General features: G+C 37.2%; 1 protein-coding gene across 8 annotated transcripts in view; it reads left to right on the forward strand.

Moving 5' to 3' along the window:
• Positions 1-17,742, forward strand: part of Rgs7 (regulator of G protein signaling 7) — a 362,079-nt gene that overhangs the window by 291,413 nt on the left and 52,924 nt on the right. For all 8 annotated transcript variants that reach the window (XM_021231937.2, XM_021231935.2, XM_013119218.3 and 5 more), the window contains 3 exons: positions 13,959-14,023; positions 14,971-15,047; positions 15,151-15,232. In XM_021231937.2, coding sequence (XP_021087596.1) covers positions 13,959-14,023; positions 14,971-15,047; positions 15,151-15,232 — 224 coding nt within the window. The remainder of the gene's footprint in view (positions 1-13,958; positions 14,024-14,970; positions 15,048-15,150; positions 15,233-17,742) is intronic.

Below are 17,742 nucleotides of genomic sequence, written 5' to 3' on the forward strand. Positions count from 1 at the left end.
CTTGACCCCTCTGGCTCCTACACTCCTTTCTCCTTCTCCTATACAGGATTCCTGAACTCTGCCTAATGTTAGGCTGTAGGCCTCTATATCCACATCCATTAGTTGCTGGATGATGCCCTAAAGAGAATTCTTATTCTTGGCATTTCTCTCTTCTAATCTTCTTAATTTGGCTGTTGGAGTGATCACAATTGCAGTACATGTTTAATGACTTGTACCCATGGTGTGCCTGAGGAAAAACCATGATCTCTACAGTGAATCTCTCACAGAACATGCTTCATAGTGGGCATCAATCATGTCTAATGTCCTTTAGTCTTTATAATAACTCTTACTGGTATCCACATCAGAAGGTATGATCTCCTGAACTGTTTTCCAAAGCACAGCCAGCCTATTTGTAAACTAACTGGAATAATATTGTGCAATTATCCCATTTGTATTTCCCTGATGAATCATATTTTGGTTTATTTTGTAGCTGGCTAACTTATTGAGCATCAACATAAGGATGCGTAATTTCCCATGGCTTGTAATGGGCTTTTTCATACTGCCAGCCCCCAAATCATGACATGGAAAGTTAATATTAGTTATGAATGCTTGACCTTATCTTAGTTAGGCTTGTCCCACTAGCTCTTATAACTTAGTTGAACCTGTTTCTCTTCTGTGTTTTGCTTTGGGCTTTTAAACTTTCTTTCTTTCTGCATGTCCTACTTTTCCTGCTTCCTCCATGTTTGACTGGCTGACTGCTGCCTGATTGGCTGACCCTGGGTGTCTCCCTTTCTCCCTAATTCTCTCTTCTCTTCTCTCCTGAGCCTAGATTCATCCTCCTACTTACTCTCTTTGCCTGCAAGCCCCTCCTATCCTTCTACTGCCCAGCTATTGACTGCTTAAATTTTTACTAGACCAATGAGGTAACTTAGGCAGGCAAAGCAGCACATCTTTACATTGTTAAACAAATATAGTATAAACAAATGTAATACAACTTTGTATATTTAAAGTAATATCCCACAGCAATGACTTATATTCTTAGGTGCAAATAAATTACACTACCAATTTTAATTACTCCAATATTCCATTTTATACTGCTATTTATTTAAAATATAATCTTAAAAACTCTTATTTAAGAGGATATTAGTGATATGACATGCTTGGACTTTAAGGTCTAAAGTATAGTGACTACTTAGGCTGCATTTTCTAATACAACTCTGTGGTATAGAAGCACAAGAAGTGGTTGTATTATTTTAACTTTACTGTTTGAGATACATCCTCTCTTATAACCCAAACAGACCTCACACTACAGTCCACCTGCCTCAGCCCTGAATGCTGAGATTAAAAGCAGGCATTACTATGTGAAACTGTAAAGAAAGTTTTACAAAGTTTCTTTCACCTTCTTGGCATCTTGACCTCCTTTCCCATCACAATTTTGAGTTTATTCTATATGTTATGTAGAACACAAACCTCTATAGATCAGTCCATATGGCAAAAACATGTTTTCATAGTTATCTTGGCACTATATTGATTGTTTTTAACAGCTAAAAATAAGCCAATATGGACCACTTCTACAAGAACTCCATTCTTAGAAAATCAAGGGGGGTAAGAATTTGCATATTGTTTGTGTAAATGCAATCACAATCCTAACCTATTATAATGTTGAGAATATATTCCCACAGGTACATTTGCATCATTCAGGGTGAGATCTGGGTTACAGTGAGGCCTGGAGGCTGACACATGAGGAAGCAGAAGACAACTTTAGTGAGAAGTAGATAGTGCCAGTGGTGGCAAACAGGAGCAGACAGTAAAGACAGGTGTTTTGCTGGTGGCCCTGGTTGTATGCACTGCACATGAAGAGTCTAGGACATGAATTTCAATGGTCAAATGTCTAATATCCAGATAGGACTTTTGCTTGCTTGTTTTCATTTTGTTTAAAGATCTTCAAATTCTAATTTCAGATTCCGTATGAAATCTATTGTGTCTAGGTTAACCTGAAACTGGAAATCCTCCTGATTTTTAGGATTATAAGTATGTGCCACCATGTCCGGTTAAACAGGATTTTAAACATAGGAAATACAATTTTCCTTTAAAGGCAGGATTCTTAGTTGTCTCACTTCATTTGGTCCATCATATTCTAGCCTTGTCTTTATATTTTTGATATATTATTCGTTATGAACGTTTTAACGACATTTTTCTTGTTTGAAATCATATATTCGAATATTGTTGATCTTGATTAATGAGAACTTTTTTCTCTGGTGATCTTAATGAAGTTGGTGATGCCTGTGGTTCTTGGGCCATTTTTAATACATATATGATCATATTGATGAGTATGGCAACCAAAGCCTGAATTTAAAGACCTATGAATATATAGCTAAAAGGAAAATAATGAAGATTTAGTAGGGAAGGACTGTGACGTATAGAAGAGAGAACTCTCTGGTGTGCTCTGATGCCAACACATGCAACTTGCAGAGAGGAACATTGAATTCTTACATAAGGCCCTTCTATTAACGAAACTGTTCCCAAACTAACATTACCATTACCTGAGAGCACAGTCACTTGTGCCTCAGTAATACTCAGTGAAGTTCTGCCATTTCTCTAGGATGTTGTGGAGGTTTTCAGACCTTCGCAGAGAGATTATGTATGGTAGAACTGAACAATTATATAAGACTAACTTCCACTTGCTCAAAGCATGCTAAAGTGATATAACGCATAAAGGAGTGCTAAGGCATTTTTCTTAGAGAGTAATAAGGGTCAAGCCCAAACAAAGAATTCTTACTGGCATAGTATGGCAACGACACTGACATAATTACTGATTTGCATTAAGCAATAATTTTTCTTTAAGGATCAGGTGTAAAACTGATCAGTCACCAGTGGTAGAAAACTTACTGTGTCCAAACATTTGTGTTTGAAGGAAGGATTACTGGAAACTTATGGACTAATATAAAACAACTTCAAAGCAGGCAGGTAAACAAAAACGAATTGATATTCTACAAGGCTTCAAAACTGTGGATCAAATCTTGAATAGCTGACAACAGTGTCTAATATAGACTAATATGTTAATAATTCTGTTATCTACAGTTTTGAGATGCTCTAGCTCAAGATGATGGGGAAAGGGAAATGATTCTATTTTTGAAAATTGGAAATTATTTACTCTTGATACATCATATTTGTATTATATTTCTTTAATTTGGTAGTTTTTTCTTAATCACAGCATCTACATTACTCCTGCTCCTTCCTCTCCCTACTCCAACTCTTCCTGTGTCTCACTCCTAGATGTATGTTCTCTTATTTAGTTATTACTATTATGTGTACACACTCACACACATTTGTTTATTTAATTATGCTGAGGGCAATGTGGAACTTCCCATTCCAATTGGCATTATCAACTGGTACCATTATGCTGGTCTCAAAGTTCTTGGTTTTTCTTTTTTTCTTAGAATTGTAATTTCTCTGATTGCATGTCTCACTTTTTCTTTCATACTATTAGCTTTTACCATGAAAATATTTGTATTTTAATCATAATTGTTTTTAGTTTTATGCCTGAAGTGTATCATCTATTCTGTCTTTGAATAACATTCATGCACAGGTTTAGTCAACAGATATTGTCATTCAGTATGCCTTAGAATTTTATTTGAAAACAGAACATGCTATCCTAAATAGAAGAAATCAAGTCTATATATCTTCAGTGTGAGAGATTATGCTTTCCAGCTAAGATATTATTTTACTGTATTCTTCAGCTGTGGGTTTGAAGACTAGACCTGTGGTTATTGGTTTAGCCCTCTCTCCTTTTGCTTTCTTGAGTTTCCCTAGAAGCTTCTTTTTCTTAAACCAAGTAGGACATATGTCTTTCTTTCAGTCCTATTCCCCTGTCATGACATAAGGGGTCCAGTAATACTTCGTAATGTCCGGAGAAGAAGATACACTGTGATATTTTAAAATTGGGACTCAAACCTACATTGATATTGGCAATTAACCTTCACAATTGTGACTTAGGCTTTTTGAAATTTCTTTACACTTAAGTGCACTAAGAAGACTATAGTTGGGGAGGGTTTGGCATTCTTCCCTTAAAACCCAGGCACTTAAGTCAGACCATGTTAAAGGCAAATGCTCTGGATGTGTTTCAGAATGCTGGCTTTTACCTCGTTTTGTTGACAGTATGTGGGAATTTTTCTTCTGTCCTCTTCATAGAACATGATAGATTTCTGGGAGGTAAAATTAGAAAGACACCACAACCCTCCTAAGACTTCTTCCTGACCTCAAAGGACACTTGAGTCTCAGATTTGTTCACAAGGGGCCTCAAGTGATTACAGCTATAACTTGAATATTCCTGACTCCAAGGTAGCATTCCCCAGGCTGCTATTTTAAGTCACAATCCTCTAGACAGTCATGTCTGTCTCTCCAAAAGACAGGGTTGATGGTTGGTCTTCTGACTCCAAACCTTGACTGCAATAAATGCTGGTCCAACCCTTTGTTTACCCCTTTTCACTGTGAGGTTAAATGGGAGTGATGACTTCCAAATTCCCCTCCTGCCGCATCTGATATTTGATTGCAGAATTTTCTAGTGAAAATGACAAAGTATGACTAGGCATTTTATGTTTTTTAGGAGCCTTGTTTCTGCTTTTCTACCTCTCTTTTCTTTTCATCATGAGGTAGCTGCCTGATATTTGAGAGCAGAGCAAGTTGGTCATACCTTTTCTATGAATTTCCTTTCCTCATGAGGTTAGACATTTTCTGAAATTCAACCATAACCACCAAGAAAACTGTCATTGTTTAAAACAATGTGTAGAAGTTCATCTTTTGGATAAATTATAAATGAAACAATCTCCAGGGAACAAGTGTTGAAGAAAAGGAAAGCTTTATCCACAGTCCAAAGTGATTAACCACCTTCTCAACTATCGAAGTTGAGGGGACACACATATGATAAAGGAATAATGAGAACAGGTGCATCTTACTAAAGAGGACTAATGTTTATGCCATTCCTTGGACTAGGTAGAGGTCTTCCAGGGACTTCCTTTTGTTCCTTTCATGATCTGCTGTTTCCGAATATGGTGGTTGATAAATGTCCTGAGGTTAGCAAAGAGACCACATTTTACAATTCTAGAACATTCCTCAGTTGGGTCTATAGATGATGCTATCCCAAAGGCTAAGGTAGCAAATAAGAAATACACACTATGCATACAGAGGAACCATGTCTTCTGATCTCATTTCAGCCACCCCCAGATACCATAACTCAAATGCAGAGTTAGTGTTTGCAATACAAGTATCTTTCAAATAACCTAGGCAACTTAAAAAAATCTCTGCTTTTGAAAACATATAGTAGGGTAATCTTATAATTTGTAGAGATTAGACTGTACTATAACTATCTTCAGATAAGCTATATTCTTTGCTTTTTTGTTTGTTATAGGTGGTAATATTAGTATTACAATTCATTTTATAAAATAAAATTTATTATAAGCTAATAAAATATGCTCAAGTATGAAAAATGTAATAAACTACCTCCTTAAAAGAAAAAATGCAGTTTATTTTTATAATAATAAAATCTTATTCATGATCAAGACTTAAAACTACTAAAATATTTATGCTGTCTGAAGAATTGAAATTATAGTTGTAAATTCTTCTTAACAAAATCTTTTGACATTTCACTGAACTTCTCAATGAAAATTTCAGTTGTTAAATAGTCTATCTAGCTTCTAGGCTTTTATTTTACAAATATTTAAGCACCTGGCTCTCAGTTCTATTCAAATATCTACATGTAAGACTATCTACATTTAACAATATTGTAAAAGCATTTAAATGTATTGGCTATAGACCTTGTATCATTCCAAAACAAGTACACAAATAGTTATCCAAAGGGAAAGTGAACTATTCTTATATGTGATATCAATAAAATAAATATTTAAATTCCACTAGTGTTTTGAGTGTGCCCCCAGTTCACTGATATATTCAGTTATATTAAAATTGCGTCACAAATTTCTGATGTACCAGCTTGAGAGAATCTAGCTATTGGTTTTTCTATATAAGAAACCAGCCCAGTGACTTGAGCAAAATAATACCTAATGAGCTGTCTTGTTAGACTCCTTCTTTACTTTTTTGATGAGTGTATCTTTTTACTTCAAATTCTCTGCAAAGCTTTAAAAAGGAAAGGAGTATATTTTCCGTTTTATACTAATAAACATTAAGGTCTTAAATGTCTAACTAGTATCAATTTTACTTTTGCCTTTACATCATTATTTATTTATATATTAAGCAAGAAACAGTATTCCATTATTGAGGTCATAAATACACATATGTAAATATAATGTGTGTATGTTTGGGAATTGACTACTCTCTAAGTGTAGCTTTGACTTACCCGTATAAATAGGAGTGATTTTAATTATAAATTCTTGATGTTTTTCCCAACAAGCTGAACTTGGGATTCTAATGCAGGCTACTAGTAAACGTTATAAACAAACTCTTCAAGGTGTACATTAAAGATTGAAGACCAGTGACTACTTGGTTTTATGGAGACAAATTAGCTTACTTTTCTACATCTGATGGTTTTTCGTTATGTCTGATTTGAATGGTTATTTCTGATTGTCTAACTACATTTTAACTCACAGCAGGAGCTTGAATACTCCCTGTCAACTGGCATCAGGCATTTAGAAACATCATCTAATTTTTATCCCTCACACAAAAAAAATCTTTACAGTGTGTATTGCTAGTCATGCTCCGTAGATTAAAAAAAAAAAAAGCTAAGAAGCAGATGTGTAGGAGATCTACTCCACTAATACTAATCAAAGGACAGGACCAATATCCACTGGGCCAGATTGTTTCTCAGCTAGATAGCGCAGTCATGTAGAAAGGATGAGAAATTTAGGGAAATGGAATTTTAGAGGATTTGTGAGAAAAAGAAACAAGGCAACAATGAGCTTGAACAAATTTTCCAATATTTGTTAATGAGATGAAAAACAGAAAATAAGGAAGAGGGAAAGAAAGAAGGAATAAACGAGTGAATAATGGATTTTAAAGGGGGAAGGTTAATTCCTAAAACACGGCATTAAGCTCCATATGTAAGAAAGCTAAACACTCATTAGACAAACTTGACCGAAGGTCTAGAACTGCAGAACAAGCAAGATAATATGTGTACTTGGCACACATGTTCAGATTCTTGCGCAGGCAGAAAGATTCCTAACAAGCAGTATGTTCAGATGATATTTTCCTATCAACAACTTAGTTTAGAACTGAATTTCAAACTCTCTGTACACGACACATTTATGTCAAAATGCTACAGTTCCATGGTGTTACCATTAAGGCTTAAATGGAAAAAGAAATGATGGTAACAATAATGTGATAGTGTCCAGAAACATACATTAGGAGAAGAGATGAATCTGTTTCACAATGAGGAATGTGGGAATTCACACTTGAACTGAAACATGATCCTTTTCATTTGTGAACTTACTAGAAGTTTACAGCCCAGCAAAGGCACTTATACAGACATGGCTCATTATGTTCTGTAGGATTAACCAATTGACTTTGACAAACTTAATTGACAGGAAATGAACACTGCATTTCAATTTAAAGCCATGAACATTGTTCTCTGAAAATCATGACCAAAACAGAATGACACTTTTGAGCAGGCGTAAGATATTCTCTGAGATTAGTGCAATTGCGTGCTACTGCCAAGTATCATGAAGTAGAGGCCTCAGTAGCCAGCCGGCTTCACTTTGTGAATTCCAATTATAGTGTGAACTATTTGCCTGTCATTGTTCTATGTGAACTGAAAGAAATAAATGCAATGCAAGAGCACTTTAGAGCCCAGAACAGTGACTTCTCTGTAGATCTTAAGTAGCAAACCATGGATTCCGCTTTGTGTGGACTGACAAACTTTCCCAAGCCCAGTTCCTTGGGTGAGTCAAGTAAACCAAATTTTCTTATGAATTATTGAACCAAAATACCAAGGGACCCTTTTCAAGCATAGTACAATGGGTTCAAATTTGGGTTAATTCATGGTGAGGGTCCTAGATAGGACAAAAATATTTTGGTTTTGGTAGTTTTTAATCTAACAAAGAAGGATTAGAAAGGATGCTGGAGACTTAACAAAAATCTATGTACAAGCAAACTTCTCCACTGTATTGCTACAGATTCTCTAAGACTGACAAAAAACAGAATTAGTTTAGCCCTCACTTTCATAAGCTGGTAACTACAAGGAGTATTGTGATAGTCATTAAAATTTAAGTAAAGGAAAACTGCTACTCATGTTGGTAATGGAATAAACAATGACAGTTCTGACTTAGTGAGATGTTCAAACACAGCATTTAAGCTCAAGTGATCACCCAGAAAAGCTAGTTTTTAATGAAAAGGACCACTCACATGTGCAAGTTCATCTTTTGCTTAAGCAAACCAAGGGTGGAGAAATGGCGGTGTTTTGTTTCTACGCTGTTTTGAGTGAAAGGAAATCTTTTGATTTTACACTACAGAGGGAGAAACAATGTGAGGTCCCTGGTAAGGTTTTGAATAAAAAGCCTACTAGTCCCCCATGGGCTCATGTATTTTAGTGCTTGCTCCCCACTTGGTGGAACTGTTTGGGAAGGATTCAAAGGTGTGGCCTTGTTGGAGGTGGTGTGTCACTGGGGACATGATTTGAAATTTCAAAAGTTGGTGCCCTCTCCATATCCCTTTCTCTCTCTGCCTTTTCTTGTGGACCAGATACAAGTTCTCAGCAACTGGTCCAGTGCCACCCTGCTTTTCTGCTACCATGATCCCTGTGTATACATCAGTAAGAATCTGGCTTCCTCTATCCTTAAGAGTCATAGCTGCAGGACACCTAGGAAATCATCCCATCTAGCCATCTCTCTGAGGCAACTGGTATTTGGGGAGCTGAAGGGAAGGCCACTAGGCCAAAGCCACACCTCTCGTTGACCAATTTTAAGACACTGAAAAGTGGGACAATTAGAAAGAACCCGGATCTTGCAGGACACACAGTAAAGATTTTCTAAAACTGACTAAATAATTTGAATTGTTCACAGGATATTAAGCATATCAGGTATGTCACACCATTGTCTCTGTAGCGTTTGTTGTTACTGAATGCACTCTGTCAAGGGGCTGGTTGGATAGCTAGCCCAGGCTGCTTTTTTGTTATGTTTGTGGTGTCAGATTCTTTTCAAAGAGCTGTGTCTTTGAGCTGAGAAATATTTTTCTAAGGCATCCCAGTGTCCTGACACTTCCTTTGTGAAGCTTTGGGCAGCTCAGAGATGTTATAATACAAGAAACTGATAATAGATTGTTCCCCGGGGTCATTGAGCTATTCTCCAATTTATAGCACTGTACCTCTGGCTAGATTCCCTGGTGGGTGAAGCAAGGGTAAGCCTAGCAAAGGCTTCCAAAGCATGACTCTGATTTAGGTATATTTTCCAGCGGAAAAAGAACAATGTCTGTGCATAGGTTACAGAGAGGACCCGGGGCTCCTTACCAGATGTCACTTCCAATCCTCAATTGAGACCTTAGATGGAATACACACTTTCTAAAATGTAGATTACTATCATTTAATTGCTCTGGGCAATTCAGAAGAAAGGGAGATAAGGAAAAAAAAAGAGAGAGTAAGTGTCATTTTGTTAAGAGTAAAGATGACATTTGTTAAGAGTAAAGATGTGCAGTTAACCAAATTGTGACTGCACATAGATTGACTTCAAACTTCTACAGAAAATTAAATTGACTCTATATTTACTCCTCATACTGTATGTGTGCATGTGTACTTGGGTATGTATATGTGTGTGTGTGTGTGTGTGAGAGAGAGAGAGGGGGGGTGCGGGGGAGGGAGAGGGAGAGGGAGAGAGAGAGACAGAGACAGAGAGAGGGAGAGAGAGAGAGAGAGAGAGCTACATAGGTGCTATATACATAGAGGAAACAGAAAAAGTAGCAGCAAAGCATGCTTGAAGAAATATCAGGGTGGGGGTTCAAGCAACAGTTCCATAGAAAAGGTGAAGGCAGATGGATTAGAAATACAAGGCTTTCTTTGGCTTCATACAGAGTTCAAGACCAGCCCTGGGATAAGTGAGACCATAGTATTAAAAAAAATCCCTTCCTATTACATATGCAAAGGAATATAATAATGCATAGGCTGGGAAAAAAATAACAATAGTAGCCAGACTATCTTTTCTAGTTTAAGATATTAATTTGAAGTTTAGCAAACATCAGAATAAAATCAGCTTCTTAAAGCAAAGTTTCTATAACACATACTCATACATCATAACAGGATGGAATGGTACAAATTTGTAATTTTCCATAGTTTACTTCAGTGTGGCCCTCTAGCAGAAGGTCTCCTCTGTGATCAGACTTCAATTCTGCAGGTAGCAGGGGCCCCTAGATGTTTGGCAGCAAGCTTAACTGCCAGTCAAAGAAATGGAAGGAAGCTACAGGACCCAGGGACCACCTGGCAGAAAGCTGGGGCTCACCATGCAGTTCCCTGTCACCTGCATGGTGACCTCATCCAGACAATTGGGAAACACTCAGGGAAACTAGAAACAGTCTGGGAATCCTAAACAGTAATGGACATGAGCTTTGAGAGAATCTAAGCTCAGGTATATTGGGTCAAACAGATTTACACTGTAAAAAGATAGCTTTCTGTTAATTTCCCAAGACAATAGCTTTCTCTGCCTTCCCTCCAGGATCCAAAATAACTGGATCAAACAGTTTTCAAATGAAACATGAGTACTATGGTTTATTTTTTAATAATAATTAGTGGTACAAAATCAACTATATTCATTAAACTATTAGAAGATGTAAAAAGTGAGGATAAACTGGTTTTTCCTCATGGCTGGTGGATTGTGTTAGTTAGCATTTAATTACTGAGGTTATAGTTTAAGGAGGTAAATATTTGAGCCTTTATTTGAGGAGGTAAAGTTGACGGATATCAAGTTGTGTTACTTACCAAATACTAATGTAGGAGTTAAAGAAAACTTACACATGAAACAAATAGAAGAAAAGAAAAAAGAAAGGAAAAAAGGAAGGGAGAAAGGAAGATGTGAGGAAAGGAATACCAAATGTAACTAAAAGAGGGGAAAGGGACTGAAGAGGTGGCTCAGTGGCTAAGAGCACTGACTGCTCTCCCAGAAGACCCGGGTTTGATTCCCAGAACCAATATGAAGGTTCCCAACCATTTGTAAATCCAGTTCCAAGGAACCTGATGCCTTCCTCTGTCACCTGGCATGCATGAGGTACACAGACATACATGCAAGCAAAATATCCATTCACATAAAATTAAGAATGAAAATATTTAAATTTGTCTACCAAAAGAATAAGTATCATAGTTGAATTTTAAGTAAAGTAACCCAGTTTAAACAAATGGTGGAAAGCTAGGAATGGTGACACAACCCTTAATCCCAGTCCTCTATAGGAAGAGGCAGAGGCAGAAAAATCTCTGTGATTCTGAGGCCAGCCTGGCATTCATACAGAGTTTGAGTCTAGATTGTGTTACATAGTTAAACCTTGTCTCAAAAAATAACTAAATAAGCAAATAAATAAAATGGTAGACAAAGATGTACTAGCCAAATATAACAGGAAGACAAAATTAGCAGTACTAAGACTAAATTCAAATTGTTAATTGGAAAAAATATATTAAAATATTAAATTTTACAGGTAATAATCCATAGAAATCTGTTATAGTAAAATCTATAATATGAAATATGTTGAAAATTTAATAAAACTAATACAGAAAAGCAATGAAACCACTGGACTTTAACACATCTCTTGCAAATTAGATTAGCAAAAAACCCAAAGGAGGAAAATTTTCATCATTCCTTGAGAGAAGTTCATTATGGACAAAAATGTGACATTGTTGTAAAATTCAAAGTGTGCCATTTGCCACAGACTTCTAATATATACAAAGAAAAACCTTTATTGGATCATTATGTATACAGCCCAAATGATTTATTTTTAATGATAGAAATATGGCTAAACAAATATCATACACACTCACACACACACACACACACACACACACACACACTTTCCTTATTCACAGGACAGGCTATTGTGTCTATAGAAAACAAGCTATATCTGTATAAAACAACATGGTAAATTTCAATTATGTTATGTTTAATATAGAAAATCAAACTGTAATACATTCACCACTGATGCTCAATATATGTATATATTCACACACAATCCATAATTAATCCATAATTAATACGCTAGATGTCATCTTTATTGGTAACTAACCTTCCTTCAAGAAGCACAGGGAGAAATGGAGTTCTGGATATGTTGCGAGCTTTCATTTTTCATCTCTAGCATACAAACTGGTTTTAAATCTAACTGGAAAAAATCAAGTCCTCCAATATAAAATGTTATCACTAGCTGAATCACCAAACAAGACAAGCAAGCAAATAAAGACAGCCTCTAAAGGTCAATAGATCATGATGTTTCCTTCTACTTGGCAGATAGATATTGATCATCTCCTCTGTGGAAAAATTTTCTAAGCGTGAGGACCTATCTGTACCTGTGACAATGATGGGGTGGGGGGCATTTTCCAAACTCTGCAGAAGCAACCTCCATCAAGTCCAGAGAGTAGCTAGATCAACACAATGTGTCAGTTAATTAAGAAAGCAAATAATTCAGTTAAATAATGAGCAAGTGCCTGGATAAATATTTCTAAGGAAGGACAAAGAAATGACAAACTGCCCTTTGGAAAGGTGTTTAGCATCATTAATCACTCTCTGAGTGAGGACTGTGGGAACTACTTTCTAAACAGTCCTCACTCAGAGACCTGTTTCAGAAACCTGGGCTTTTCTCAACCAAATTTTCAAAATGCATTTAGACCAAATCCTATTCCTTCATTATTCAGCTACTGCTTGAGTGTCTTGTCAACTGTTGGTTTTATGCAACGAAGTCATCAAAATTGCCTCATATGATTTCCAAGGCAGTTAATTTAGAAAAATATATCTCATCTTAAGGCCTAGGATATATATAGCTCAGAGCAGAGCACTTGCCTATCATTCACAAAGCCCTGGGTGGGTTCAAACCCCAGTAACACACACACACACACACACACACACACACACACACACACACACACACACACACCTGGGTTATATTTTTCCAAGTACAAATTTAGTCTTTGCATTCCTAACCCCCATAAGCTACCCATTCTTGTCTTCTCTGTCCTTAACTAGTAAGGGCATAGTGATTGATGACTGCTGTATTTCCTTATCTCAAACCAAGGCAAATATTTTTAAGTGCAAAGGTCATACATATGAGACATCTCCACAGGGATATCCTTACAAAAGGGAATATTTAATGAGTCTCACCGAGTGATTTCATTCAGTATGTAGACTGATATAATTAATTAGTATTGGGCTTAATGAGATCCAAGTTTCAGAAGATGTTCTGGGAACTGGGATTCTAGCTTCAGGCCTAGTTGTCTTGGCATGTTCACGAGAGTCATCAAGATAATTTCAAACATCTGAAAATTTGCATGGGCCAGTGCTGCCAACCCATCCTCTCCTACAGTTCTATAAACCTGCTGCCCTGACCAACTTGCATGGTGGCCAAAGAGACTAAGGAAAATGCCACAGAGAGGAAGCACATTTCATGTGGGTGCACAGCTCTCCTAGCACGGAGTAACTGACCAATGAGTGACTCTTGCAAAATAAAGAAATGAAGAAGCCAAAACTCTTGAGCTTACATCCTTCTCGTTGACATTCAAAGTGCCCAAGTCAGACTCGTAAGCTCAATTAGTCTCTGAAAAGATCTAACTTTTCCTTACTATTTGTTGATGATAAAATTATGGCAGCCATTCAATAGCAATAAATGACTGCTCTTGCTTAACATTCTATTTGTGACTTCTTAAATGCTAGTATTTGAATCTTAAACTTGTGCTTTTATCATTATTTATTTTTGTCTGAAAAAGATAACAATGGGAAATTAAACGAGAGAAAGTGATAAATATCTTAGTGTTTCAGTGTTAATGAGCAGCCAAGAAATGATATAATTTTTCCTTTCAGCTGTTTACCTCTGCAAGAGAACAATGCAAAACAAGGCAAGGCTAGAGCTAGCAGATTACGAAGCCGTAAGTACCAAGGATGCTTACACACTGGTATAAAATGAGCAGAAATCATGCCTTTGGCCGTGTCTGGGTATGCTGTCCCTTTCTGTATCCATGAAAGAACCAGGCTTCATTTGATCTGACAGCACAGTTTGTTAGTGACCCCCTCTTTGTCTGCTTTATCTTTCCCCTCACATTAAGGACGACAAAATTCTAAACAATAAAATCTCAATGTATAAAGAGAAGCACATCTTATTCTTCTAGAGTAACTTAATTGTAAAGATTTCAGATAAATACTATATTGACAATATTCAAACTCTGAGGATGGAAAACTGTTTACACTGGGGACTGATTGAGCAGAACTGTCAGATTGATCACCACCATTAGATAAAGGCAGTCTAGTGTGCCTTGTTCTAATGATTATTGTGTTGTGATAACTAATTCAGAGCATTGTGCAGAAGTAGATACTGGGATGCCAATGACTGATGGCTCTTCTCAGGACCTGAACAAACCAACTGGACCAGTGGTGGGAAGGCATTGCTTTCCTATATCCAAAGGGCCAACACAGAAAGATCCAGTGAATTTGCCCTCAGTACAAAAAAAGTAACATTCAGTGCTTTATACTGTGTGTCCTCTAAGGTGATAGTGGTTGGTGACTGGCACTGTAGCCTCATGGGTAAAGTGCTTGCTGGCATACACAAATCTGTTTTCTATCCTCAGCCCTATATCAACTAAGTGTGTACATACATACATACATATATTCCTGTCACTGGGGAGATAGAGGTGAGAGAATGACAAGTTCCAAGCCATATTCATCTACATGGTGAGCTAGAGGCTAGAGCCAGGACTCATGAGCCCCATGATTAGTTGAGGTCAGCAAGCATAGTTGATTCTCATTCAGAGCTATGTAATACTTTAGAAAATCTGAAAGGAACACTAGAATATCCTCAGCTGTTCCATGTTTTTTGCAGGAGAGCCTGGCCAGGCTGCAGAGAGCATTTGCCCGGAAGTGGGAGTTCATTTTCATGCAAGCAGAAGCACAAGCAAAGTGAGTCCTTGTGAGTCTACGGGGAGATTTGCTCAGGTGTGGCCTTCTGTGCAGAGGTAGCACATTTAACCCTACTAACTCTTCATTGTTACTACATTGACAGAGTGGACAAGAAGAGAGACAAAATCGAAAGGAAGATTCTCGATAGTCAAGAGAGAGCATTCTGGGACGTCCACAGGCCTGTGGTGAGTAAGCTTGCAGGCATGTTTCCATGAAATCATGTGTCAGGTTTGGAAGAAAATGGTGCCCTGGAGCAGACCATGTACTCCATATGTGTCCCAGTGTCTGGGAGAATTAGATTGTTGCCTATATTAATACAATGTGTGTTTATAAAAGGGTACATTTTCCCCTGATGTGGCTAGCCATCTCACTATGGACATCCCAGGTGCCTGATGCTATTGTAAACACTTGAAGGGAAAAAACACACTGTTAACAGAACAGTATTTATTATGCTTATGGTTTTCTTTTGGGGGCTTTATAGAGAAAGTTAGAATCAAAATTTTAATGCTTGCCTTTATTTTGTCTTTATAACTTATTAATGCTTATTGTGTATTTTGAAAGTAAGCATATCGTCAAACTTAAATCAATTCATGATTCCTAAAGTTTTCTTTTTACATTTGTTTATTTTGTGTATGAGGGATGGGGCACATGTAGACATCATAGAAAAACTCACTGTAGGAGTTTGTCCTCTTCACATGGACTCCTGGGATTGAACTCGTATATCAAGCTTGATGGTAAAGGCCTTTATGCCCTGAGTTATCTCACCAGGCCATCCATTCATACTTATAATAATGCAACTTTGAGTCTATATAAGAATTTTGCTCTTCTCTCTAATATTGTCAAACTAAGAGCCTAACTGTAGCCAGCATGGAGTGTCTCTAATACCAGAAAACTTGTAGAAGGTGTTTGCCATGGTCATAAGCCTTCACAAGGTAGCATATCTAATTTGCATGTAATCCACTCAGGAGATTCCATCAGGAGGATTGAGTTCAAGGTCAACCTGGAATACATAGCAAACCCCTGTCTCTAAAGAAATAAGGCAGGGCCTAGAGAAATGGCTCAGTGGTTATGAGCCTGTATTGCTGTCTTCCAGAGGACCTGGGTGCAGCTACCTATGGTGGTAACACACAACTACCTATAATTCCAGTCCCAGAGGATTCAATGTCCTCTTCTGGCCTCTACAGAAACTTGTTTTCACAAATTCATGCTTGCACACATGAACATGTGCACACAGATTAACATAATGAGTTAGTAATAAGAGCAAATAAAAAATCACATGTCTAGCCTCATTTTGTTTTGAAAAGATATCTTTCTTTTTTGTGAATTTCTTGCAACACAGACAGGTCACTAGAGAATATTTATATAGGTATTACTGAAAGAAATAATAGGTTTGCAGCAAGAGAAAGAAATCACAATGAATGACTTATTGATGCCTTCAATTTTTTCTCTCAGCTACTTACTGAGTTAGACAAAAATAGAAGGAATATAGAGATGTATTTGCAGGAGTATGTATTTCAATTTAGACAGCAATGCAGTTGTCGAGTTTTATTTTGAATTGGTTGTCATTTGAATTCTCAAGACAGAAAACATGAGTTGTCTGGCTTTTCTTTTCAAAATACTGTTGAAGTTTTTATTACTTTTGAAAAGAAGGAATTATGAAGTCATGTTCGTAACCATCAAGAGGATATAATACAGAATTTCTGTTTCCTTAAAGAAGCCTGCAGATATTAGAGATACCTTGCTGCATTAGTTGCTTCCCAACACTATGTCTGAATTTTTATAGACCAGCTAAGGGAGGAAGGATTAATTGATTCAAAGGGTTCAGTCTATTGTGTTAAATATGACATCAGAGAAGAGATTTATTCACCTCAAGGTGGGCCAGGAAACTCTCTCTCTCTCTCTCTCTCTCTCTCTCTCTCTCTCTCTCTCTCTCTCTCTCTCTCTCTCTCTCTCTCTCTCTCTCTCATACACACACACACACACACACACACACACACATGAAACACACACACACACACATGAATAATCCTCCTTTAAGTACTTTCTTTTGGTCGCCTACTTCCTCCAGCTAGACTCCACCTCCTACAGCTTCCACAACTTCCCCAAACAATACACACATGCTGGGAACAAAGCATTGAAATCATGAGCCTGCAGAGGGTGTTAATTCCAATACCCTCTGCATAGTGCAGCATAATTCCATGTTTGATTATGCTCTCCAATTTACTCTGTTTTTATGCCACTCTGAAATCATTGGCTCCATCTCCCACAATATAGACAACAGGCAAATCATTGTTGTCTGTTTTCTAAATAAATAGACTTGGATTGTACTTGTGTTTTGGTGAGTGGTATTTGCATGACAGTCACTGCCAGGGATGGGCACAGAGGTGTGGCCTTTCTTGGAAATCACTGCACCTTCCTCTTCTTCGCTGTGGCATTTTATTAAGAGGGATGACAGTGCGCCATCACAATTACAAAAAGAATGAAAAGAAGATAATATTTGAAAACAGTGAATAACTTACATTTAGACTTTTAGACTTCTATCGTCTGGACTCTTTCTGTCTGCCTATTCATCTTTCCTTTGGAAAGGATGAATACATGTAGCTAGGATGGCCTGGAACTTTTTATATTGATCAGGTTGACCTCAAACTCAGAGATTCATCCATCTGTATCTGCTATCACACTGCTGGGATTAAAG

The sequence above is a fragment of the Mesocricetus auratus genome, unplaced genomic scaffold, assembly GCF_017639785.1.
Source record: "Mesocricetus auratus isolate SY011 unplaced genomic scaffold, BCM_Maur_2.0 Super-Scaffold_100676, whole genome shotgun sequence".
Lineage (NCBI taxonomy): Eukaryota > Metazoa > Chordata > Mammalia > Rodentia > Cricetidae > Mesocricetus > Mesocricetus auratus.